The sequence below is a fragment of the Solanum tuberosum genome, unplaced genomic scaffold, assembly GCF_000226075.1.
Source record: "Solanum tuberosum cultivar DM 1-3 516 R44 unplaced genomic scaffold, SolTub_3.0 scf00281, whole genome shotgun sequence".
Lineage (NCBI taxonomy): Eukaryota > Viridiplantae > Streptophyta > Magnoliopsida > Solanales > Solanaceae > Solanum > Solanum tuberosum.
Window position 1 is genome coordinate 101,738 of NW_006239206.1, and position 23,930 is coordinate 125,667.

The following is a 23,930-nucleotide window of genomic DNA, read 5'->3' on the forward strand; positions in this document are numbered from 1 at the left end:
AAATGCATTAAGGGGGAGTGTTGGAATTAATGCATCCACATTAATGTTTAGTCTTCCAAAATTGTCTCTTAGTTTTTTAAGAAGTCTTTTAGAATTTCGTAATACATGTATCTAATAAATTGTGATACATGTATCTAGGTATTTGTGCAAGACCTTTGATTTACATTATTAGTAGTATAAATAGAGATGTAGTTGATGATTGTAATCATCTCAAATGGCCTTAAAGTAGCCTATATAAAACTTGAGTATTCTCTAAAGATAGTATTCTCCTTCTATATTTTCTACATTATAGCAACTTTGTTGTCAGAGGCCTAAACGATTGATATTATCAGACCTGGATTGAATATTCTTCTTGCATGGCTTTTTTCATTGGAGCATATTGATCTGTATATCCTTCCATTTCTCACAGCAGAAGAGAGTTGCCAATTGTTGTAGAAAAAAATATTTCAGCAGGAAGGTTTCCCACTTGAACTACAAGATGTGAGTCTAGCCGTTGCGAAAAGATGCAAAGGATTGCCTCTAGTGGTTGTCTTGTTTGCTGGAATAATCAAAAGTAAGAAAACAGAAGCCTCTTGGTGGGAAGTGGTTGAAAATTCTCTTCGTTCCTCTCATGGTGAATCTGAAGGATACAATCGGTCAATTATGCATTTAAGTTATGATAACTTACCTGACCATTTAAGACCATGTCTTCTTTACATGGGGATGTTTTCGAAGGACGCAAAAATTCCAGTGTCTAAATTGATAAGTTTATGGATAGCAGAAGGTTTCGTGCAGAACATTGAATCTGGGTGACTAATGGAAGAGACATCGGAAGGTCACTTGATGGATCTCATCCACAGTAACGTGGTAATGGTTTCAAAGAGAAAATATAACAGTAAGGTCAAAGACTGTTAGGTTCATGATGTGGTGCTTCACTTTTGCTTGGAGAGGAGTAGAGAAGAGAAGTTTATGCTGGCATTAAAGGGGCATTATATCCAGTTTCAACCTTCTGAATGGAAGGAAAGTCGAGTGAGCTTCAATTACGGTAATGACCTTTCCAAAATTTTGCATCTTTGAGATCAAAAACACCAAAAACTTTCAACCAACACTTGAGGTCACTGATAATGACGAATGGAGTAAATTGGAATCCCTACAGTTAGTGTAGTAAATTGAGACTTGTTAAGGTTTTGGATTTGAGTTCTCATCAAGTGGACTGTTTGTCGTCAACTACATTACAACCACTAATTCACCTAAAGTACCTCACATTTCACACACATAAATTTGATTTTCATCCGAAATCACATCTTCCCAATCTCGAAACTTCAATTGTGAATTGTGATGCCAACTCTATGCTGTTACCATGGACTTTTTGAAAAATGGAAAAATTAAGGCATGTTGACATGCATTTGGCTGAATTTGATAAGCAGGGGTTCTTTGAAGAATCCTCTAAATTGGAAAATTTGAGGATATTAAGGGAAGTTGTAATTGAAATTGATAGGGTGGATGTGTTATTAGGGAAGTGTCCTAATGTATTTTGTGCACAACATGTGCATCTAGAGCGGCTAACTTGCATATCGTGTGTAACACGTGCATCTGGTGCATCTAACGTGTATCTCGTGCTCAACATGTGCGTCTAACATGCATCTTGTGTGTCTAATGTGCATCTCGTATTTTATTTTCTGTACTTTCTCCATTTCATATTACTTAGGCCTTTTACTAAAAATAGTTATTTCAATTTACTTGTTCACTTTATGAAATCAAGAGAATTTTAATTTGATTTTTTTTCCTATCTACCCTTAGAATTAAATAATTAAATAAATTAGTGATAATCAAGTTTAGAGTTTCAAAGTATTATTAATAAGATTAGTTTAGTAAAATACACCTCTAATTAAATTTTTTAAAAGAATTATGTTAAGTCAACCAGGATCAATTAATTAATATGAAACGAAGGGGGTGCTTCTTTGTAAAAAGGATATACATAAATTACATATTCTTCATTTCAAGAGCCATAAGAGCAATTTGGCACATACTATATGTACAAATCTGGAAATACGTTACAACAAAGGAAAAAAAAACTCAATGAAATAATTCAAAAAAAGGAAGTAAAATTAATAAAATATTTGACCATATAATATTGTAGGTACCCTAGCATCCCTATAAAGCTGAAGTTCCTTCATTTGAGTAACATAACAAAAAAATGGAAAAAATAATAATTCTTTTTTCTTTTGGTTTTCTATTTCTTTCTCAATCTATGGCCGCTATAAAATACCCTCCTTGTGATCAAGGTTGTGATTGTACTGGCAATGGTTGCAAACAACCGGGAGATCCAACTCCATATGAATGGCCAGAGTTGAGATCATGCAAGCTAAGGCCACAGTAGAAAATACTAATCATAATGTTACTGGTGTCCCGCTAGATAGTGGTTGTATTCGTATTCATAACCTATGTTGTAACCATGTGTGGCTTTGCCCAGATGAAAAAGGCCTTATTAGAGAAAAGTCAGTAGTTGGATAATAAATCTCGTTATGTTGGAGGGATGTGTCAATCATTTTTTGTTTGAAAGAAATGTGACATTTTACTCTTATAATCTGATCCTTTGTCTAATTTTATTTATCGTTCTATACTTCTATCATTTGTTCAATTTTATTTATTATTCTATCTTTAGGAAATATTAATTAGTTTCATATGAAAACGATTGAAATTCCTTATGAAAATATCAATATTTATTTGGGTATAAACGATAACTCATTATTCTTTGTGATATTGACCACTTTTTTTCATCCCTATTTTGTATAACTCATTTTTTTTAAAAAAAAAAAAACTCTATTAGAGTAATAATTATTTACAGAAACAATATTGAAGAACACATTAAAAACTTTTGTTTTTCTTGGCTACTCCCTCCATTTCATTTTAAAATTAAAATACTAAAATCCAGTATTTAATAAGAGTGATGTTTACAAATATTGAAATTCAACAAATTGAAATATTAATGAGTTGCAAATACTTCTACTTATAGCTTTTTTTCCCTTGGCTAATTAGGTAGAAATTAAGGAAACAAATGGGGAAACAAAGTTCAAGGAAAACATAAATAATATATCCTTCTCTGTCTCTTCACATTATTAATCTTTAGTAATTCGTAATTTAATTAAAGCACTCTCTAATTTATTCTGAAATTTTATACTACGTTTGAAAATCTACCAATTAAATTTTATATAAAATTAATATATGAATAATTTTTACACCATTTACAAATCAAACATGCGTAAATTAATACATACATGGTGTAGCTTAAACCATCTATCAAACGCCCCTACCAACTACCATCATTAATAAAAATGTCATAAAGTAGTTGGCGCCTCAATTTTAGCTCATCAATTTAAATAAATTTCTTTTCAACGTCACACAGTTTAATATCTCATTCGAGGTTGGCCGGACGTATTTAAATCTAATTAAGTTTGAATCGTACTTTAAATCAATTTTTTTTTATATCCATAATTCGAACTCGGAAACATTCCGATCGCTGAACTACAACTCATATTATTGTACAAAATTGTTGGGAGGCTCACAATACGAACTCCAATTAAATCAATTAAATTGGAACTGATAGAACATGGCTTCTTCCGATCAGCATCAATCACCGGAAACCACCGATCTCCGACTACTTATCTTCCATCGCTCTCCAAAATATGGCAACACGTTCTTGCCCAAACTAAAAACCCTTTACCGGGTACTCGACCCGCTTGACGAATCCGACCCATCACTTCTACTCCTTTCCGGGTCGGTTCGGATCATGTTCTGTATAGGTTCTGCTCCGGTCACCTAGGAAACCCTGAATAAATACCCAAATTTGGAGTGCATCGTCGGTACTAGCGCCGGCTTTGACCATTTTGACCTCGCCGAGTGTCGCCGCCGTGGCATTCGCGTCACCACAGCTGGAGATTCGTTCTCCGATAATGTCGCTGATTTCGCCGTCGGCCTATTGATTGACGTCCTCCGCCGTGTCTCTGCTGCTGATCGATTTGTTCGTGCTGGCTCTTGGCCTATTAAAGGGAAATTCCCCCTCGGTTCTAAGGTCAGTTTTGTTAAGTATAAAACCTCATTATCACTGGATTCTGTTCATTTTTATTTATCACGTCTCGACTCACACTCTCGGGAGTCAATTTATTTTTGGATTTCCACTTTTGGGGCGCCGGAAAGTCCTGAGGGTAAAAGGTTTCCTAACAAAGTAACTCCAAAACTTCTTTTTTATATACTAACTCCATTCATTTTTTACTTGTCCCGTGAAGTCTCATATTGAGTGTAGAACGCTCTCTAACAAAGACAACTCTGTATCCAGAGCAACTCAAATCCTAGACCTTGGATTAAGAATGAAGGAGTCGAATTTGAAATCACTGATTAAGGATGGAGAGTATGTACCACTCCACCACAACTCTTGTTGGTACGAGAGTCAATTCAATTTGACTTATATTTGGAGATAAGCTAATTTAGATTTTTTATAAGATAATAATTCTTAATATATTGGTCAAAGTCTATATAATTTGAGTTTGGAGAAGTACGAGTAAAAGTGAACGGATAAAGTATGTATTAAAAATAGTTTCTTGATTTGTCCATTGCGTCTTATGATTTGTTTTGATTAATGATCAAAGATTGAAACTTTAACAGTGTGTCACTCTCTTATTCTAAAAAGATTTAGGCACGTTAACAATGTTTTTCTTGGATTGTGAGCTGCTGATAATAATAATAAAAAAAAACATTTTAGTTTCTAAAGAAAGCATATATTTGCAAAATGTCAATTATCGTCTGTATGTTTTAAAATGTTTTCCCTATTATTCACAATGTCTTCTTTATTTTTGTTTTCTCCTTTTAAATCTGCTTTGATATGAGCTGACATCTTTCGAAAACAACCTTTTTACTGCAAGAGGTAAGGATAAGATCTTTGTATACTCCACGAGGTAATAAGGGTACGAATTGTTGGCACCAACCTAAATTCTGGTGATGCACTGTAGTAAAGAGCAATTTTTTTGTTATTTTTCACAGGTTGGTGGAAAACGAGTGGGCATTGTAGGTTTAGGAAGCATTGGTTCGAGGATCGGTAAAAGACTTGAAGCCTTTGGTTGCAGCATTGCATACACTTCAAAGAGGATGAAGCCCAATGTTCAGTTTCGTTTCCATTCTAATATTCATGATCTTGCAATCAACAGTGATGTTCTAATCCTTTGTTGTTCTTTAACAAAAGAAACACACCACATAGTTGGCAAAGAGGTGCTAACTGCACTCGGGAAAGAAGGCGTTGTTATAAATGTTGGACGCGGGGCACTCGTTGATGAGAAGGAATTGGTTCAGTTTCTGAAGAGAGGTGAGATTGGTGGTGCTGGTCTTGATGTTTTTGAAAATGAACCTTATGTGCCAAAAGAATTGTTTGTGTTGGATAACGTGGTGTTGTCTCCACATATTGCTGTTTCAACTCCAGAGTCTTTTGAAGCACTTGAAGAACTATTCACTTACAACATACAAGCTTTCTTTTCAAATAAACCCTTGCAGGCACAAATCGAATATGACTGATGAATTTTTCTGTTCAACATGTAGAGAAACATGCTGAACATGAAAAGATATGATGTATGTGTGTAAGAACAAATAATAGCTATTTCCCGAAAATAATTGTAGTGTTATTTTAACCCATGTCTAAGTTTTGATGATTGAACAAACTTTGGACCTGGTTCCTGACGAGACTGAGAATTCCGCACGGAAACAGTACAGCTGTCCAAAAAGCCTGCTATGGTTGGTGCGTGGCTCCCACTGTACAGCAGACCCTCAGCCAATGAGATTGTTTTGTGTGTTTGTGTTCATCCTATAATATGTCTGTTCTCCATTATCACACACAAGTTTTTGCAAATAAAATTTTCAAAAAGCAAAAGCCTCTCTCAACGGAATATTGCTCAAAAACAGTTGTAGGACTTGATAGCGTTATCTTTGTTTTTAGTTGTTGCTAGAGTTTGTATTTTCAGTGAAAACTCCTGGAAGATCTATTCCTAAGTTATAAAGAAAGTAGATCAATTTTTCATATCAGAACACAACATAGATTAAGCGTGTAAGTGACTTTTTGATATAAGTTCAGAAGGGAATTTTTGTCTTTTCCCTAAATTGGAACATGAATTGTCATGCTTGATGCCCATGTACATCTTCTTGTTTAAGCTACAAACAACAAGAAATGTGAAAAAGCCCAAAATAATTTCTTTACCTTGTAGTTAAGACTTAAAGTCATCTTTATTTTAGGGAAAAAAGACAAATATATCCCTAAATTATTGTAAATAGTATGCAGATACTCTCTGTCATACTTTGAGGACATTGGTGCCCCTGCCATCCAAAAACTAGAGCATATATGCCCTTCACTCTAACAGAAGATTAAATAGGAACATGTAGCGCAATCTTATCCGTCGATCCAATATTTAATAAATGTTGGTCGGTGGATAAGACTATAACACGTGTATGTCTGTTAGTAAAAAGGGTATATATGCTCTAGTTTTTGGACGGCATGGGCACCAATGTCCCAAAAGTATGATGGAGGATATCTGCATACCATTTACGATAGTTCGAGGGTATATTTATCCTTTTTCCCTTTATTTTATATGAAGTATTACATAGTCCCCTTAAATATTGATGTACTTTTGATGTTTTCCCAAATTTCCACCTATTTTTTAATATTAATTATGTCCACAATTTTATTGATGGATTGCTCAATGTCTCTATTTTTTTATTTTTTTATTTATAATTAGTGGAGATAATAATTGGAAAAAGTGATATCTTATTTTGTTCAGGCTGCTTAACTAAAAACCTACATGAACTTTATTCAACTATATCAATTTATTATTGACACATAACATTTGCAAAAAATTTATACTATTGTACGTGAAATTGATGTGATTGAAACTTTTGATTTAAATGAAAGAATTTCACAAATCTTAGTGTTAAGACCTAATTACATCTTATCTCTATTTTTTTTCAAATTACAAAAATCCCTTAAATGTGATGAAATCTGAATACATCCTAAAACGTTCCCATATATCGCGTCCCGATTACGATTACATCTCTCAACGTTCCGATACATCGCGTCTCGATTTCGAATACATTACTCAATGTGCTGATACATCGTGTAAAGTGATGTATATCGCATAAATGTATTCTAGAACAGAAATTTTTATGATTTTTTCAAATAGTAGAAAATTTAGAAAATATGTTATATAAGTTGTATATTTAGGTAATTTTTCTGTGGAAAAAAAGAGACAAGTTTTGGCAAAGGTTTTATCCATTTGAGTTAGTTTTATTAACATATCATTATTGTTGACTCTGAAAATTTGAGCAGTAATTCAATACGCACTCCAAGAAAATTAGAACATGGCTTCTTCCAATCAGTATCAATCGCCGGAAACCACCAATCTCCGGCTACTTCTCGTCCATCGCTATCCGAGTTATGGAAATCCGTTCTTATCCAAACTACAAACCCGGTACCGGGTTTTCGATCCGCTTGACGAATCCGACCCATCACTTCTACCCCTTTCCGGCTCGGTTCGGGTCATGCTCTGTTTTGGTCTTACTCCGGTCACGTCGGAGACCCTGGATAAGTACCCTAATTTGGAGTGCATCGTGGGTACTGGCGCCGGATATGACCATTTTGACCTCGCCGAGTGTCGCCGCCGTGGCATCCGCGTCACTGGCGCCGGAGATTCGTTCTCCGAGGATGCCGCGGACTTCGCCGTCGGCCTATTGATTGACGTCCTCCGTCGTGTATCTGCTGCTGACCGTTTTGTTCGTGCTGGCTCTTGGCCTGTTAAAGGAATATTCCCCCTCGGTTCTAAGGTCAATTTTGTTCTAAAATATGCTCATCATTACTAGATTCAGTTTATTTTTTATGCACTTTTACTCGTCACATTTCACTTCGAATCAATTTGACTGATATACTGAGCTAAACTAATTTTGATTAATTCAACATTTTAAATCAAACTATATATAAAAAATACTATGCATTGTAATTCTTTTTATATTATTATGATGAAAATATACATCTTAAGATGGTCCAAGTTCATACAGTTTGACTGTCGCGAACTGAAAACAGATGGAATATGTATTAAACATAGCTTCTTGATTTGTCCAATGCCTCTTATGAATTGTTTTGATTAACGATCAAAAGATTGATACTTTTCAAAAGAAGAAACTTGGAACAATTGGACGAAGTGCCTTTCAGAAACAATTTCTCTCTACCTTCATGAGTTAAAGGTAAGGTCATTGTATACTCTACTTTCTCCAAACTCCACCTATAGGATTTCACTAAGTATTTTTCATTTGAAGTCTTGCTTCACTTTGTTGACTTCTTAATTTAGCAAGTTGTTTGTTCCTCAATGAATTGTTGGCACCAATCTTAAATTCGTTCTCCACCTATTATAGTTGAATGTGGTTTTGGAAGAGTCTATATAAAGAGTAAATATAGAGGGGACAAAGTTTTCATCTTAAGTAGAAAAAAGACATTCTTGTATTGGTTTCTATGTCATTTTACAGAAGTGCTACTGAAGCCGGTAAAGGAGTTGTGGGAACTGGCAAGATGACATTGTACTTAACATGTATTTTTACACAGGTTGGTGGAAAGCGAGTGGGCATTGTAGGTTTAGGGAGCATTGGTTCGAGGATTGGTAAAAGACTTGAGGCGTTTGGCTGCAGCATTGCATACACCTCAAAGAGGATGAAGCCCAATGTTTCGTTTCGTTTCCATTCTAATATTCATGATCTTGCAATCAACAGTGATGTTCTAATTCTTTGTTGTGCTTTAACAAAAGAAACACACCACCTAGTTGGCAAAGAAGTGCTGACTGCCCTTGGGAAGGAAGGTATTGTCATAAATGTTGGACGAGGGGCACTCATTGATGAGGAGGAATTGGTTCAGTTTCTGAAGAGAGGTGAGATTGGTGGTGCTGGTCTTGATGTTTATGAAAATGAACCTCATGTACCAAAAGAATTGTTTGGGTTGGATAATGTGGTGCTGTCTCCACATGCTGCTGTTATAACTCCAGAGTCTTTTAAAGCCCTTGAAGAGCTATTCACTTACAACTTGGAAGCTTTCTTTTCAAATAAACCCTTGCGGGCACAAATTTAATGTGAATGATGAAATTTTCTGTTCAACATGTAAGCATACATTCTTTTACTGCTGTGATCAACTTCATTAAGTTTCTGCACCAAGTTGAGGGTCACTTTACTCTCCAACGAAACATGCTGAACATGAAAAGATATGATGTGTGTGTATTTGAACAAATGATAGTTATTTCGCTAAAATAATTGTGTTTTTATTGATGAAAGAATCCACAGGGTGTTGTGTTGCTCATATACAAAGGGGTGATATTGCTTGAAATTTTGTTGATATGCATATTAAATAAAGACACCGCAGAGGACACAAAATAGGGGATCAACAAATAAACAACCATCGGAGTATGACAACAAGAGAAACTATTTAGATTCTTTAGCAGGAACATCCTTGAGGACTTTATGCTCAGTAACAACATCCTGATCATCCTTCTTGAAAACTTTGAGCTCAGCAACTGCATCCTGCTCGTCCTCCTTGAGAACTTTGCGCTCAGCAACAACATCCTGATCAACCTTCTTGAAGGCTTTCTGTTCAACAGCAGAATCCTGTTTGTCCTCCTTGAGGACTATGTGCTCCGCAACAATATCGCAATCATCCTTTTCGGAGGCTTTGTGTACATCAGCAGAATCCTGATCATCCTTCTTGAATACTTTTTGTTCAGCAGCAGCATCGTTATCAACCTTCTTGAAAAGCTTGTGTGCCATATGCTGTGCAAAGGTGCGAGGTGGGAATTGAGATGGCTCAGCCTCGGTGACAGTCTCAGGTAGGGGCTTAAGCATAATCTTCTCCTTTGGAGGCTCACAGAAAATAGCCCATGAAATCCTTACTTTCTCTTTGTTCACAACCCCTCTGTGAAGAATGCTCTTGTACTTTCCATTGCTTAGGATTTCAATGGTATCCCCAATGTGCATAATTATGGAATTAGGCACACACTTTGCAGTTACCCACTTCCCTTCATAAAAGAGTTGCAAGCCAGGCACCATATTGTGGAGGATGAAAGTCAGTGCACTCACATCAGTATGAGCTTCAACGCCAAGTGCTAGTTCTGGTTGGGGACATTTGGGGTAGTAGTTAATCTTCATTTGAAGCAGCAGGTCTTCCATGCCTCCAACTTCCTTTTCTAGTCTTCCTTCTTCCAATCCCAACCCAATCGAAAGCACTGCAAAAATCTTTGTTGCTAGGTTCCTGATCTGCTTGGCATATTCACTTGTTGCTGGACTGCAAAACAGAAATGTTTAGCTTGAGGAATCTTAGTAGCTCAGTTGGTTATCTACCTTCACCTTCACCTATGTTGGTGGAGGTAGTAGACCTCGGTGGATTGGTCGAGGCAACGCAAAAGCGAGCCCTGACACCACCATTGTCAAAAAAGAGAAGATTGAAAACTCTGCAATCATGAAACTATGTAAAGAAGCTTACATGTAGTCAGCAGGGGTTTTAGGCCAGATGGCCATGTCGCGCTTGTCCTCGGGGAAAACACAATGAAAGAAGTAATCCTCCCACTCAAGCTGACCACAAGCACTATTTGCTAGCTTGCTGCCATAGCCTTGGACATTACCAGAAGCTTGATCATTTGCATACTTCTCCTTCTCTTCAACAGGTAAATCAAAAAAGGTACTTCCAGCAACCTTGACTCTATCAATTAGCTCATCCGATATCCCATGGTTAACGAGGTGCATTACACCCCACTCCACTGCTGCTTTCTTCAACTCCTGGTGGCATTTTTCGCGAATTTCCTTGTCCTCTGAGTTGATTTCTTTCAGATTAATTGTCGGTACTTGAGGTCCTTCATCTTTCTTCTCATCCTCAAAGATGTTTCCTATACCATTTAACTCTTCTTGTGGCCTCACATACTCTTTAGGAATGACTTGGATTCCACTTTTAGCCAAGCTTTCAACTCTTGAAGGAATTGGAACCACTTCACTCACCATATTTGTTACGCGGAGTACTTATTTAGAAGTAGACTGAATACCAACTCAATCTCGAAAAATAGAAGTACAAGCAATAAGAAAAAAAAAATTCCCTTTTTTTAAAAAAAAAATTCTTCCCCTTTATGGTTGATCTTGTTGAGGTTTATATTGTGGATGCCAAAATAGGTAGGTTATGTTATTTTGAATGGAAGATAAAGCTTAAACATTCAACAACCATGCATGCACGTGACTCATAGCTAACTTTTTTTTTTTGGTTATGTTAAAGGTTTTCAGTTTTTAGTTTTACCTAAAAATAGGAATGGTGGTTGGCACACAATTTTATGATGTTATAGGTGGAAACAAATGACTGGTGGCTGGATCTAGTTACATGTATGTTTTAGTTTGGTTATATTACTTAAAAAAAAATGATATTTAACTATCTTAATCATAAAGAGTTTTTGTCTAAACTGTTTTTTGACTGTTCTTATACATCTCATTTAATCTAATTGTGGAACTGTAAAGGTGGATTTGGGCACCCAGGTGTGTGGGCTAGTGATCAATGAAATAAGTTGGAAATTACAAGGTTTCATATTTAAATTTCAGTACACGCAAAAACACTAGGTGATTGATTGTCATATGTCTAACTGTTGGTGAATAGAAATATTTGATATATGTGCTAGTGGGAGGTAGCAGGTATTCCACAAAAGTTTTCCATATTTTATGTGTATGTAAGTTTTAAGTTCAACCACCAATGAATGTAGTGCAACTGCTGCAATGGGTTGTTTGTCCCTTAACCAGAGGTCCCGACTTCGAATTCTGAGTATGAAAAGTTTTTTAATAGGAAGCGCTTCCTTTCGAATGGAGATGCAACACAAATCTGAATTAGTCAGGCTCTAATATATGAATTAGTCGGGTTCTAATATATGTATCGGACATCGGATGGAACAAAAAAAAGTCTTCAAGTTCAAAAGAGGAAAACTTATTATACATCATGGAAATGGCACTTTGAAAGACAAATAAACATATTGAGCAAAAGTTTAGGTTCTAAATTCTCTTCAATAAATGATGTTCACCTAAACTATGGACCTATGTTTTAGTGTTTTAACAAATAAGTCTTTGACAACATAAAACCCAAACTTTTGAAAGACTAAAATAGTGGTTTAATATTTGATAAGATTGTATAAAAGTAGTTAAAAACTATAGTCTATTCTTCAATAAATAACTGAGACTTCTTATTATAGTACATGTACTGGTAGCTAGAAATTTAGAATCATCTTTATTCCAAACTATCAAATCTAACATTTCTATTACATAATGGTTTACTAGATTAACATTTTTAGAAAATTCTGTTGGAGTATTAATTATTAGACAAAAAATAGATGCGACTTTGTGTAATTTGGGTAATATAAAAAAATGTACCCAAGTTGATTAATATAGAAGATTATAGCATTCAAATTCTTTGATCGATTCAGGTTCGGTATTTTCGATTTAAAAAAAAAAATATTATATCAATATCATATCAAACTAAATTCAGTACGGTTATATAAAAATAAAATAAAATAAAATCAAACTCTGTTGCCTCTGTGGAATGCACTTGAAAGAACATCTTATCTTCGAAATTAATTGTAGAATACTTTATGAAGATAGTCAAAAATAGCTTTATGACTCAATTATCTAATACAAAATCAGAAAATTCAAAAAAAGAAAATAGAACTAGTAATAGATGTGAACATATTAATAATATATGTTGTAACTAGATTTTAGCCTCCCTATAAAGCTTAAGTTCCTTTACCATTTGAGTAACATCACAAAAAAAATGGAGAAAATAATAATTCTAATTTTTTCTTTTGGTTTTTTATTTTTTTCTCAATTTATTGCCGCTTAGAAATACCCTCCTTGTCTCAAATGTGATTGCTCTGGTGACGATTGTAGAAGACCAGGAGAAACGGTGTCGTATGAGTGGCCGGAGTTAATCGGAGTTGAGATCATGAAAGCTAAAGTCACAATAGAAAATACTAATCATAATGTTACTGCTGTCCCAATAGTGGATAGTGAGTGTATTCATACTTCTGAATTGTGTTGTAATCGTGTCTGGTTATGTCCCGATAAAAAAGGTCTTGTTAGGCTAAAGCCAATAGTTGGATAATAAATATCCTTAGAGGGATAAGTCAAGTTATTTTTATTTGAAAATTATTGCTAGTAAAATGGAACATTAATTATCATGTCCATGTACATCTTGTTCCATTTTGGTTATCATTTTTTCTTTTCATTATGAGTTTTATTTATCAGTCTTTTTTTAAAAAAAAAAACAATAATTTTATTTGAAACGACTTAGTAAAATGATAGTCATCTAATAAAAGTAATTTCACATCCAGAAAGAAACTTCATAGAAGGGGTAACAGGTACTCCTAATAAAAATAATTTTACATGTAATAAAATTTAAGACCTCAATTTTTTTAAAAAAAAAAAAACTTCCTCCAAGTTTTTTGTTATTTTTATTCTCTCAAAAAGTGAGCACGAAAGCTCAAATCTGCTCTAAAACGGATTGTTTCAAATGTTTCTTAAAATTCTTGTTTTTTTTATAATTATATGAAAAATCAGTACGAATATTACTTAGATGTCCAACAAGATATTCATGCATGACTTCTTGAAGGATTTTTCATATAATTAAAAAAAATTTCTCGAATTTTACTTATAACAACTCCTATATTCAAAGTAAAATGAATTAACTTATGAAATTGCGACTTTTAGAAAGATAATCGCTTAATTCGAAAGACGGGATAAAGAACCAAAATATAGCTGGATGGATCAATCCCACGTGACAAACACGTGAACAAGCCAAGCCTCCATGTGTCAAGCAATTGTAGGATCCTAGATTCTGGTGTTCAACCACAGGAAAGCTGACGTGGCAGATCATGTAACATCAATTACTCAAATTAAACTTAGAAAATAAAAGATTTTGCCATCACTAGGTACCGTGGATGAGATTGTTCCTTCATTAGCTAGAGAGATCTTGAGTTCGAGCTATAAATATGAAAAAATTCTTTATAAAAAATAGTTTCATCTGAATGAGGCTCTACACAATGTGAATTCAAATTACTCCGAACACCAATGAAAAAACAAAAAGATTTTGTTGATGAAGTTCAAATAGAGACAGAAAAAATTAATTTCCCTCCACACATTAACCTTATCTTGAATTCCTCTCATTTGTTGCCACTCTTTCCTTTTCCCTCTCTACCATAACCATCACATTCAAGATTTTTCCCACAATGCATCAATTTTTTCTTCTTTTTACTCCCTTTAAGTTTCTTCACATTTGCTGTCACCTCTATCAAGAACAAGAATGGCCACCAAACTTGGATTCAGTATAACAAGCTCTAAACTTTTTCATGCCCCTTTTAAAAGACCAATCTTTTCTTCTTCTTCTTCACCAAGGCTCCCATTGATCCCTTTTGTTGCCAGTAGGAAGTTGTCTATTAGAAGAAAGTTGTTGATTCTTTCCCCTAAGGCTGCTGCTGACCAGCCAGGTTAGGGATTTAATGTTTTCATCTTTGTTCTGTTTACTGTGATTTGTGGATAATCTTTGGTTTATGTTAGGGAAATTGGTTAAAGATTTGATTTTTATCCATTATTGTACTTTGGGGTTCAGTCATAGCCTTAGAGAATTTGTTAACTGTTAGTAAATGGTTGTATTTTTCATTGATCTTAATGGGGCTTTAACTCTAACTTGAAGTATAATAGAAATTAATTTTATGCCATACTGAAAAGTAAAGGTGCAATTTTGGACCTTTTTCGTGGACATGTGGAATTCATTTAGTTCATCTTGGAGCTTTGTTTAAGTTCTAAGTGTAACTACAAGATTATTTTCTAATAGCAAGGGTATGGTTCGAGCAAGTATAACGTAGGGTAAAGTAAGATATTTCGTGTAGTACAGGGGAAATTTGAACTTTTTCCCTTTTATTTTTTCTGAGTTGATGATTGTCTGGAAGGATTGTTCAGTTGGTAGATGCTTCGTATTGCTTAGGGAATCTAGGATTCAATCCAAGTTCAAATACTTTAGATGTTATAGATGGTAGTACTCTTGCAATCACTTGTTATAGATGGTAGTACTCTGCTGCACCTCAGAAAAGTAAACTTTTTCTATGATCAATATGGCGAGGCAAGGTTGTTGCAAGGAAAAGTGATTCACTGTCAACTACCTTACTAACAGGAGTAAAAGAAATCGATGATAGTGCCTAAACATGTTCAACCAAATTCTCCATTTCATGGTTCCCATACCATGTTATGTTCATGAAACCTCATTTTTTTGCTTTCAGGTCAGGTCAAAGAGGAAGCGGAAGAGGACACCAAAATTTTGCAGTATTGTAGTCTTGACAGGAAAGAAAAGAAATCTATGGGTGAAATGGAACAAGAGTTTCTCCAAGCACTACAAGTAATGAAGCAAATATTTTCTATTCATTCCCTGGATTTTATATTGTTATGATGATTGAGGCTTGTGTATGCAGTTTATCTTACTGCTTTTGATTGTTCTTCTTCATTGCTTCGTTTGGTTTCCCTTTCTAACGAACAGAATGGCTTTGTCTTGGTTGTGTACCACAGTCATTCTATTATGAAGGAAAGGCCATAATGTCGAATGAGGAATTTGATAACCTCAAGGAAGAACTTATGTGGGAAGGGAGCAGCGTTGTCATGCTAAGTATAGAACAATTTCATTTAATCATCTAAACTCTTACAATATGGTCTTTGTATGTCTTTGATATGGTCCCTTGACGGCAAGTCCTCTCAATGTAGGTGCCGATGAACAGAGATTTTTGGAAGCTTCTATGGCTTATGTATCTGGGAATCCGATTTTGACAGATCAAGAGTTTGACAAGCTGAAGTTGAAACTTAAGGTTCTTTGCCATTGGTCAATCATATTCATATATTAATGTTTGATATACAATACAACAGAAAAGTATAGCTTGGTACCGAATGTTATTATAAAGAATCCCTTTATGTTACTTGCAATAACAAATACACCAGAAAAATAAGAGCAACGTAATTGGTATTTCGAACTAGTGACTGATTACATTGTATAAGCTCAGATTATGGAATATCAACAATTATCTGGTACTTTCTTTAGGTATCAGGTTGTTTTTGAGTTTGGCCAGTCACTAATATGGCTATTCTTCTATTTATTATCCCTGTGAACATGGTCCATGGACATACCAAATATTCTTTGCTACTTTTCTTTCTTGCTCGCTTATGCATTGTCTTTTTGAAAATTATCTCATTCTTCTGCCATTTTCAAAATTTTCTTGTTTTGGATCTCTTAATTTCTAGATGGATGGCAGTGATATTGTGGTTGAGGGTCCACGATGCAGTCTCCGTAGTAGAAAGGTTTGTCCCATCAGTTTTTCCATTTGCATTACGATGACATGCTACATTATTTCCATTGCATATCCTCATAATATGCCTTTGATCGAACTTACTTCCCACAGGTTTACAGTGACCTTTATATTGATTATCTGAAGATGTTCTTGCTAAATGTCCCTGCAGCTGTTGTTGCGCTTGGATTGTGAGTAGAATTTCTTTGTCTCTCGATATTTAACTTCACAATTGCATTGTTTGCATAGTTTCAAGCAACAAAAAATGTTTGGTCCATTTCAAAAAATGATGGTAGCATTTAAAGTCTTCACCAAAAATATTTACTGTTGAGCTTTTAAGAAGTAAGAGAAGGAGAAATCTTGTGTTAGAGAGTTTGAAGGTTGGTTCTTTCTCTCTTTTGTATTTACATTATCAAATAGACATTTCTCTTGCCTATCGGAACACTAACTCAATCTTGAAAGAGGAAGTGGGTTTGGGGAATGGAAGACATGAACATCTTCTTTACCACCAAAAATGGTAACATAAGACCCTTCTTCACTCATGCTTGTCATCTGTTCGTGAATACCATCTAGTCAAATCTTTGCTTAGGATATTTCTTGTTTTATCCCATTTAGTGTGAAAGTATTTGGTATAAAGAACCCTCAATAACTTGCTTGTCCTGTCCGCAATAACTGAGGATAGAGGGAGTTTCAACTCGGCCTTATTTCATGGGCACGGAACAAAAATGCGACAATGAAAGTAAAGAAGAAACACAGCAAAAAGAAGGATAACTAGCTCTCTGTAAAAAAAAATTCAGTCTGACCCTAATGTTTCCATCAATTTATAAATTCATTCTTACATCTTTCATGTTTGTATCTTGAATTCTTGATGATTTTCAGTCTCTGTAAAAAATGGAAAGTATTTGTATTTGTACTCCTTGCTCATAAAGCAACATTCCGATTTTTCTTTAATATGATTTATTTGGTTGCTGTATTACAGGTTTTTTTTCCTCGATGATTTAACTGGATTTGAGATCACTTATCTTTTGGAGGTATATCATTCACTTGCCTGGTTCTTCACTTTTTCTCCCTAGTCAAAGTGATTAAGTGCAAAATATTCTGCACTAGCTTGGTCAAAACTTGTTGGCAATGTTCATTAGCTTAAGCAAAAAGACATGTAGTTGGAAGATCTCAAAGCATGAGCCAATACTAACATGGGTGGTGAATCCGGATGGATTTATAGTAGAGAATGTCTCGAAATAGATTAATCAAGGCAGTATATGGTAAGTTAGGAGTTCAAACTAGTTTCTCGAAAGGATTTGAAGTAAGAGTGGTGTTTGTAATTACGCCTAATCTTTTTGAGAGGTGTTAATAATTACTACACTTCTGAGCAAAATCTGCAGATGTGGTAATGTTGATTAACCTTAGTTTCTTCCATATGACCACAATTGATCTTCATTGTTCTGCACTTACCAATTTTAGTAATTTAGTCATTGTTGCATATGCATGCAAAGGAAAATGAAGTATGCTTGTACCTGTGTTTGTGTCTCGGGGTGCCAGTTCCGATATCATGCGTGTTTGTGAATCATAAGACCATATCTTGGCAAGCTTATTTGGTGACAAGAAACTCATATGCACATGTTGGAAATTTAAACTCAACTAGTTCCTTATCCGTGTTTCTGCTCGTCTTCTTTGGGAGAACTAACTGTGATCATTTTTCTTTCTCTCGAAAACTAACTGTGGTTCATTTTTTTGCAGCTTCCAGAGCCATTCAGCTTCATTTTCGTGTGGTTTGCTGCATTGCCCTTCATATTGTGGCTATCCTTTACATTTACAAACATTATCGTTAAAGATTTTCTGATCTTAAAGGTATAAAAGTTCATAACCCTTCTGTATGATGATGTAAAGGTTGTATCTATTTGAAATTGATGCATGATAAACTTAAATTTCAGGGCCCCTGTCCGAATTGTGGAACAGATAACACTTCCTTCTTCGGTACCATATTATCTGTGTCTAGTGGAGGTAAAACCAACAAAGTGAAATGCACAAAGTAAGTCCAAAAGTGTCGATGTCTTCTAAGGTTATTCCATCATCATTCTCTAGTTGATTTATATCTCCATAGTCTAACCATTGATATAATTTTCTCAGTTGTGCTACGGAGATGATCTATGATTCAGCCACACGCTTAATCACATTGCCGGAAGGAAGTAGCGCATGAAATCTAGGTACTTATACTATTCTATTATTTCTCAAGGAAGAAAGAAAAGACGCTTATGTTATGTTATGTTAAAGGAAAATGAACCTTGGACCTAACGCAACATAAAGAAGAGATGCTTATTTTAGTGAAATTTTCACCCATTGTCCCTATTCCGGACTACTTTTGGTAAATGATCATCTTTTAATTTCTCTTGCAACTTATAGACCTCTTAAACTACAGTCTGATCCTTGTTGAGCAAACTCAAAATCTTATGAGAAAACATTAGACCACTGTCTAAAACCTTGGAAAATTGCAAACGTTTATGATAATGTGATGCTTTGTCTGTAAGGTGAAGCAATATATGAGCAAACATTAGACGTGAGCCTAACATTGTTCGGAAGGGTAATATTTAAGGGCTAAAATCGAAATGGTGGTCTAGAAGAGGGACATTTGCATAAATCCGCCTTTACTCATGTATAGAATTATGCTCTTTTTGTGTGGAGACAAGTTTAAACTGATCAACCATGATGGTGACTGAACTTTTGAGTCGAGGATCTATCGGAAACAGTCTCTCTACTCCGATAAAGGTAGTTGTTGTTGTTGTAACTGACAACTTTACTTGTAAATGCAGGGTGAAATGTGTGTGAGACATCTGCAAAGAGAATGCACTAACACCAGTTTGCATGGGAAATAAATCATATCAATATGTACATGATGAGAGCAATTTGTAAAAATAAAAAACCATTTCTTATGTTAAATGGTGGATGCTTTGCAATTTGCAGTGTGTCAATATGTAGTTAAAGTAATGTATGTATATACCATAGGCTAAAAATTTAACAAATTTTAAGCAAAGGGGAGATTATGAATGTTTTGATTCAGATTATCAAATATCCTGAATAGAGTTAGATCCTATGTTCAGCTTTACTTGATGTTTTATTGAATGCATCATAACTAATGACGGAGTCAGAAATTCAAACAAGGGGATTCAAAAAATAATATAATAATGTCACGGAGGGGATTTGACCTAGTGACTTATAGCAATTTTTGAACCTCCTTTGGCTCAGCTAGGGGTGTTCATGATTCGGTTTGAGTCGTTAGTCAATTATGGGGTTAAATCAAAACTAAATCAAATACACTACTATGGGCAATTTGAGCTTCCCACCCAAACTATGGGCAATTTGTGCTATAAAATATGATCTTTCCACCCAATTTTCAGCGAAGAGAACAGTGGAAAGCAGATTTCCATTGAAATGTTGAGAATAATCATTGAACATTTTATCTTTTCTCACTGATTCAATCAAAATATATATGAAAATAGATCAATTTTTAGTTGGACATTTTAATGGAAGTAAGTTTTAGTAGTGATATAATTCATATCCATCAAGTTAATTCGATTTTTAAGAAACATAATGATATTTCTCTTTTTTAATTTTCTTCCTACCATTTGAAAATAAAATAAAATTGGGGTTGTTAAAAGCCCAATTCAGTTGCACTAATTATGAAATTGTACTGATTTTCCTGCCCATATTCTGCTTGACACGTAACCATGCATACCAAACTCTATCCTCCTTTTACTATTTTTTATTATCAACTATTCCTTCTGACTCTTCAAAATTTCTTAAAGTTATTTAATTTGTCAAAAGAGAGACACAATACATGCAATTAATCATAACAAAATTCTGAGAACTTAGAATCAAGTTTAAGTTCAATGTTAGCCTACATTCTTAGAACATCTCTGTTACTCTCACCATTTCAATTTGTCTGTCCTATTTTTCTTTTTAGTTCGTTTAAAAAAAGAATATTTCTTCTCTTTTTAAAAATTCTTTAATTTCAACGTTCTACGGATTCGATCGAACCAGTAACTTTGATTTAAATTCTGAATTTGTAGTAAAAAATTCATTGAATATTTAGAAACTATTAGCTTAAAGAATTAGAATTCTAAACCCATAAACTTTAAATTCTAGCTCCATCGATGTGTGACATGTTTAATATCGGAAGATTAAAAGAAATTTTGATACATTTTATATATTTTTAGTTTAAGACTACAAGATTCAAAAGTATGTATTCTTTATTTTCTTAAATTTCGTGTGTACTATAGTCAAAATCAGACAAATAAATTAAAACGAAAGGAAATATATTTTAAGAAAAAATCAATCTTGAAAACAGTACGGCGGGCTAAGCACCAATGTACCACATAACTTGCTTGCACGTTATAAAAAAAAAAACAAATGTAACAAACCTTGTAGTTTTGATTACGTGTTACAATTAAGATAAAATAATTTTTAGAACAAAACATTTGACTCTAATTTATATTTTATTTTTATAAAACAATTGACTTAATATCCCTAAAATGTTCGTGGGGGCACGAAGGTTACAATATTTTAATTATAATATCCCTTAGACACAAACTATAAAAGGACCAAATTTATATGTCAATTTCATCAAACAAAATTGTCTTTTAAGTGTAACATTTTCATTCCTTAGAAAGAAAAAAAAAACATGGCATCTTTTAATTGCAAATTGAGTTTGATTTTCTTGATCATTGTGTCAATGGCATTTTTTCATCAAGCTATGGCTGCACCCTATTATTCCACCCCCACCATTAGCCCCACTATGTTTAAAGCCATGCCTTGGAAACAAGCTTTTGCCACATTTTACGGAGACGAAACTGCTTCTGAAACAATGGGTGCGTTACTTAGCTGATATCGACTATATAAATCCTTTTTTTCATAGTTTGGTTACACCTTTACAGTCTACCATCAACGTACCATAATTTTTTTTTCCTTATATATATCTAGATTTCGGAATAATCCATTATGCATGTGAATCAACCAAGTTACACAAAACATTACTTAATTATGTCTTTAAAAAAATCACCAAATATTTTTTTTCGAAGTTCAGTAATTTTCCACACGAATATCTATACTCAGCTTTAAAATATTGGGTTCAATTGAACTCGTTGATCACTTATAGTGTAGAGAATATATACATTATTACTGGATTTTAACCTGTTATAGTATGTTATTTGTCTTATTTTTCAAGTTACTGATCTCACTCGTTATTTGTCATAGTCTTTTAGGCGATCTGACAGTATAATCATTTTTTTTTTGTGGTTTTTTAGGTGGAGCTTGTGGATATGGAAACTTGTTTAATTCAGGTTATGGAACAGCAACAGCAGCATTGAGCACAGTATTATTTGGCAATGGATATTCATGTGGTCAATGTTTTCAAATAATGTGTGTAAAATCAAAATTTTGCTATACAGGGTTTACCACAATTACAGCCACAAACCTTTGTCCACCTAATTGGTCCCAAGACTCAAACCATGGTGGATGGTGCAACCCACCACGCCAACATTTTGACATGGCAAAACCTGCTTTCATGAAAATTGCCCAATGGAAGGCTGGCATTGTCCCTGTATCGTACCGCAGGTACGTAATAGTAATTTTTACATCATGAGATCACCTGAAAAAGTTATCGAGATATGTGGTAGTGTAAAGAATTTACAAGCATGATTTATTCATTTTGTTGACTTTAATTAAAGAATCAACTTTTAGGACAATGAACCATTAACCAGTAGGTTAGAAGATCGAGTCATGCAATTTTAAAAAATTCTTCATTTCATTGAATTTTAATCAAGATTGTGCTTGGGCGGTAAAGTATATATGCACCACTATCATCAACCAGTAGATTGGAAGTTCGAGTCAAATAATTTTAAGAAATTCTTTGAAATTTCCAATTTTGTCCCTCTAGGGTTAATTTTGCATCATTTCTTACCTCTAAAAAAATGTCTATGGTTATAGGGTACCTTGCGTTAAGAAAGGTGGGATTAAATTCGCGCTCCAAGGAAACGGTTATTGGTTATTGGTATACGTGATGAACGTGGCGGGAGGTGGTGACGTGGCAAGCATGTGGGTGAAAGGAAGTAAAACAGGATGGATGAGCATGAGCCACAATTGGGGAGCATCATATCAAGCATTTGCAACACTTTCAGGCCAAACACTTTCATTCAAGCTCACTTCATACACATCTCATGAGACAATTATAGTTAATAATGTTGCACCTTCTAATTGGCGTGTAGGCATGACTTACCAGGCCAATGTCAACTTCCATTAGTCGAGTCAGTAGATTCTGAATATTTTCTTCTGAGCCTTCTAGAAGTCCCGATCCCGAGCCTCAATTATAGGCAATATTTTTCGCCTTCACTTTTTTTTTATCTAGGCGCCCTTCAAGGAGTGGTGCGGCCATCTTTTTCCTCTTGTTGTTATTTGTCATAAAACTTTTATTTTGTGATATTGTACCTAGTCTTTCATCACTATTGAAAAGAATAGAACAATAATTTTATCATATATAATTTCTTTTTTACAAGTGTTACATATGCATAATTCCAATTAGTGACAATGAAGACATTGATTAAACGAATTAATTAACGAAAATTATACCAAACAAATTTGAGCAATAATTGGATCAAAATACTATATTCTGATTATCACTAGAAGATATATATAATTAGGTAGAAAAAATGAATCTGATGTACCAACTAATAATGGAAAGAAAAAAAATCAGAATTCTTTTTTTTCCTTCTCTAATCATAATTAGCATGGGGTTATTCTTTAATCAAGAAATCAATAAGAACTTATCAAGAGAAAATTATTAAATATACTTGAGATGTATGACAATTGAGTAACAAAATTAAGCTTAATTATCTAATTCATCATCTAATTGTCTTTCATTATAAATTGAAGCTATATATATCATCAAAACTAACTTGAGAATCTAATCATATTTTGTAACACAAGTAATTTTACATACAAAATAACTCCATATAGTATCATACCATAAACTTGAACTAATCGCGAACAATAAACCTGCATGTTTTTTTTAATATTTTAACTTAAAATTCCTAACGGGAGATAAAAATATCAGAACCTAAATAATTAATTGAAGCTTCGTGATTGATTCAAGAGAAGATTAAACAATGATTGTGTATTGTTGATCATCTCATCTAAAAATTTAAACGTGCGATTAGAAATAACATTAACATATGTTTTTATTTACTTTATTATATCTTTAACGGATCGTAGATTAAAAAAAAAATCTACAAGAATGGAAGGATTTAATTTGTTGAATGGCTCCTTGCCAATCAAGAATTATCCATTATTGGAGTGGGGGACATATAAATATAATGAAAACCAAAAGATAGAATATTTTAAGTGCATAAGGTAATACAAAGAGCCTTTTTTGCCTTAAGCACGCCTCTTTCTTTTTTGACATGAATTGCCATCATCATATCCACCCCCTCCAAAATCATTCATTCAGCCTTTGTCACCTGACTCTACTCCCTCACCCCCCCCCCCACCCCCCCCCCCCTCTAC

General features: G+C 34.2%; 4 protein-coding genes and 1 pseudogene across 4 annotated transcripts; 4 read left to right on the forward strand and 1 right to left on the reverse strand.

Moving 5' to 3' along the window:
• Positions 1–3,478: 3,478 nt before the first annotated feature.
• On the forward strand, positions 3,479–5,654 carry LOC102598000 (glyoxylate/hydroxypyruvate reductase HPR3-like; annotated as a pseudogene).
• A 1,626-nt stretch (positions 5,655–7,280) lies between these two features.
• On the forward strand, positions 7,281–9,215 carry LOC102597677 (glyoxylate/hydroxypyruvate reductase HPR3-like). Its single transcript, XM_006358782.2, has 2 exons — positions 7,281–7,833; positions 8,606–9,215. The coding sequence occupies exons 1-2, from the start codon at positions 7,372–7,374 to the stop codon at positions 9,119–9,121; spliced, it is 978 nt and encodes a 325-aa protein (XP_006358844.1). The 5' UTR covers positions 7,281–7,371; the 3' UTR covers positions 9,122–9,215.
• A 149-nt stretch (positions 9,216–9,364) lies between these two features.
• On the reverse strand, positions 9,365–11,107 carry ANS (anthocyanidin synthase). The gene is made up of 2 exons (NM_001287930.2): positions 10,523–11,107; positions 9,365–10,324 (listed from the first exon to the last, which is right to left on the reverse strand). Exons 1-2 carry the CDS (start codon positions 11,032–11,034, stop codon positions 9,469–9,471), a joined length of 1,368 nt encoding a protein of 455 aa, NP_001274859.2. The 5' UTR covers positions 11,035–11,107; the 3' UTR covers positions 9,365–9,468.
• Positions 11,108–14,258: 3,151 nt separating this feature from the next.
• Positions 14,259–19,479, forward strand: LOC102598666 (PGR5-like protein 1B, chloroplastic). Its single transcript, XM_006358784.2, has 11 exons — positions 14,259–14,540; positions 15,330–15,445; positions 15,613–15,709; positions 15,805–15,905; positions 16,336–16,392; positions 16,494–16,570; positions 17,359–17,410; positions 18,117–18,227; positions 18,311–18,408; positions 18,507–18,583; positions 19,187–19,479. Exons 1-10 carry the CDS (start codon positions 14,357–14,359, stop codon positions 18,574–18,576), a joined length of 963 nt encoding a protein of 320 aa, XP_006358846.1. The 5' UTR covers positions 14,259–14,356; the 3' UTR covers positions 18,577–18,583; positions 19,187–19,479.
• A 1,539-nt stretch (positions 19,480–21,018) lies between these two features.
• Positions 21,019–22,860, forward strand: LOC102591713 (expansin-A7). The gene is made up of 3 exons (XM_006358846.2): positions 21,019–21,241; positions 21,677–21,986; positions 22,359–22,860. Exons 1-3 carry the CDS (start codon positions 21,055–21,057, stop codon positions 22,669–22,671), a joined length of 810 nt encoding a protein of 269 aa, XP_006358908.2. The 5' UTR covers positions 21,019–21,054; the 3' UTR covers positions 22,672–22,860.
• Positions 22,861–23,930: the final 1,070 nt, after the last annotated feature.